Source organism: Etheostoma spectabile, chromosome 9 (genome assembly GCF_008692095.1).
Source record: "Etheostoma spectabile isolate EspeVRDwgs_2016 chromosome 9, UIUC_Espe_1.0, whole genome shotgun sequence".
NCBI lineage: Eukaryota > Metazoa > Chordata > Actinopteri > Perciformes > Percidae > Etheostoma > Etheostoma spectabile.
Genome location: NC_045741.1, coordinates 23,434,949 through 23,436,860, shown reverse-complemented (window position 1 = coordinate 23,436,860; position 1,912 = coordinate 23,434,949). Strand labels below are relative to the sequence as shown.

The window sequence follows — 1,912 nt, the reverse complement described above, 5'->3', positions numbered from 1 at the left end:
GAGTTGGGTTGGGAACTGGAGGGTCGCTGGTTCAAGTCCCTGTATGGACCAAAGTATGGTGGTGGACTGGTAGCTGGAGAGACCCCCCCCCCCCACTCTGACAACTGTAATATATTGAACTACAGTATCTTATCTGTCAAATCAAATATCTTATATGGCTTTAAAAGAAAAAAGTATTTGACGCATCGTGATGCATCGAGATATTGAATCAAATCCCTGACTTGATAGTTGTCATCGAATCGGGCGATCAGTGAGGATTCCCACCCGGAGCGATGCCTCCTGACCTCTGACCTTTGGAGGTGTTCCAGTTTGAAATGACAGGGTGACCCAAGGACTGAGGATATTGCATCACCGACAAAATTGAAACATCCAGTAAATTGTTGTGCCACAATTTGACTTGTGACGGACACATTGGCCTGAGAAGAGCCAGTGTTCCATTTTTAAATCCTAACGTTTTATTTCTTCCAATAGAAAGTCCAGGAACCGCATCAACAGCGCCTTTCTGCTGACAGATAAAACGCTGGAGTTCATCGGCATCCCCCCCACCCTGGCAGCACCGGTCATCCCCGACACCCCTCCGTGGCTCATTGTGTTCGGGGTGATCATGGGTGTCGTGGGTGCTGGCATCATCGTTCTGCTCGGGACCTCTGTGCTCCAAAAGAAACGGTGAGCAGATGTCTGCAGGTGGACTATATTCATCGTTTTGTGACTGGGATCACCTGATTCTGTTGTCTTCTTCTTCTAGCAAAAAGAACGAGAAAAGTGAAGAGGAGGATGATGAAGAAGACACACGCGTGAAAACGGTGGAAAATGGCACTGTGAGTGACGGTGTTTACAACACGTCATTCTCAGATGACGAGCGCACGCAAAACACTTCCATGTAAGCAAAAAAGGACTTTTGTTGCAGTGATATTGAATAAGCAAAATCATTTTAAAGTTTCTCAATCATACAGTAAGTCATTTAAATAGTTTCATGTATTGTTTTCTATTCTTAGGTGAGGAGATGTGCTGAACATTTCTTAATCTGCTGCCTTAAAAAGAAACAAGCACTTGTGATTTTTTGCTAAAATAAATGTGTACATTTTCTGCATGGGGGATGATCAATGGAAGATCTGTGTGAGAGGGTGTGTGTGTGTGTGTGCGTGTGCGTGTGCATGCGTGTGTGAGGATGTTTTGCAAAAGCCTACGTCTGGGATCTGCATTTTGGAAATAAATCTGATGAGTGTACTAATTTACTCAATCGTATATTCATACAAATGTTTTTTTTAAACCAGCAAGAAACTGGTCCCATGTACTCCAGGGCACATTTCCAGCTAATTACAGCCAAATGTGTGTATGTAAAACTGGATTTTTCATTAAAAAAATTATATTTGTAACCCTTTTCATGATATAGAATACATAATCTAGATGTATATTTTTCTCATTGAGAACTATGGCCGAGCAGATTGGTTCTGTGCTATATTTTCCTGATGTGATGAAATCATAATGGAGCCCAGATATTGTCACATGTCTCCTATTATTTTGTTCGCTGCCGTTGTCCCAGACCAGCGGAGTAGTCTACGTGATACCCTGGTATACCCACTAAGAAAGCTTCAGGATTTTCTAGACCCAGTTAAAAATGCCTAATGACACACAACAACATTTTCCATTATAATATTGATATATTTTGAATTGTCATCTGTGTTTTCCTTCTTCACATAGGCTAAATAAAGGGATTTCCACCGCATATTGGTACATAAAGGTGTATCCAAATACAGGAAATTAGGTTGTTGATGCTCAAAACGTCCCTCGAGGAGGACAACCAAAACCCCCACTATGCACCCCTCCTCCAAAGGCAGATTCTGGCCAATATATATACATATATTTATATATATATATATACAGTATATTGGCCAGAATCTGCCTTTGGAGG

The 1,912-nt window shown here is 41.7% G+C and overlaps 1 protein-coding gene across 1 annotated transcript in view; it reads left to right on the top strand.

The window, feature by feature from the left end:
* The window catches only part of cltrn (collectrin, amino acid transport regulator), a 2,835-nt gene extending 1,590 nt beyond the window's left edge, over positions 1 to 1,245 (top strand). The window contains exons 5-7 of the mRNA XM_032526800.1: positions 472 to 666; positions 746 to 880; positions 996 to 1,245. Of these exons, the coding sequence (XP_032382691.1) occupies positions 472 to 666; positions 746 to 880; positions 996 to 999 (334 nt within the window). The 3' untranslated portion in view covers positions 1,000 to 1,245. The remainder of the gene's footprint in view (positions 1 to 471; positions 667 to 745; positions 881 to 995) is intronic.
* Positions 1,246 to 1,912: the final 667 nt, after the last annotated feature.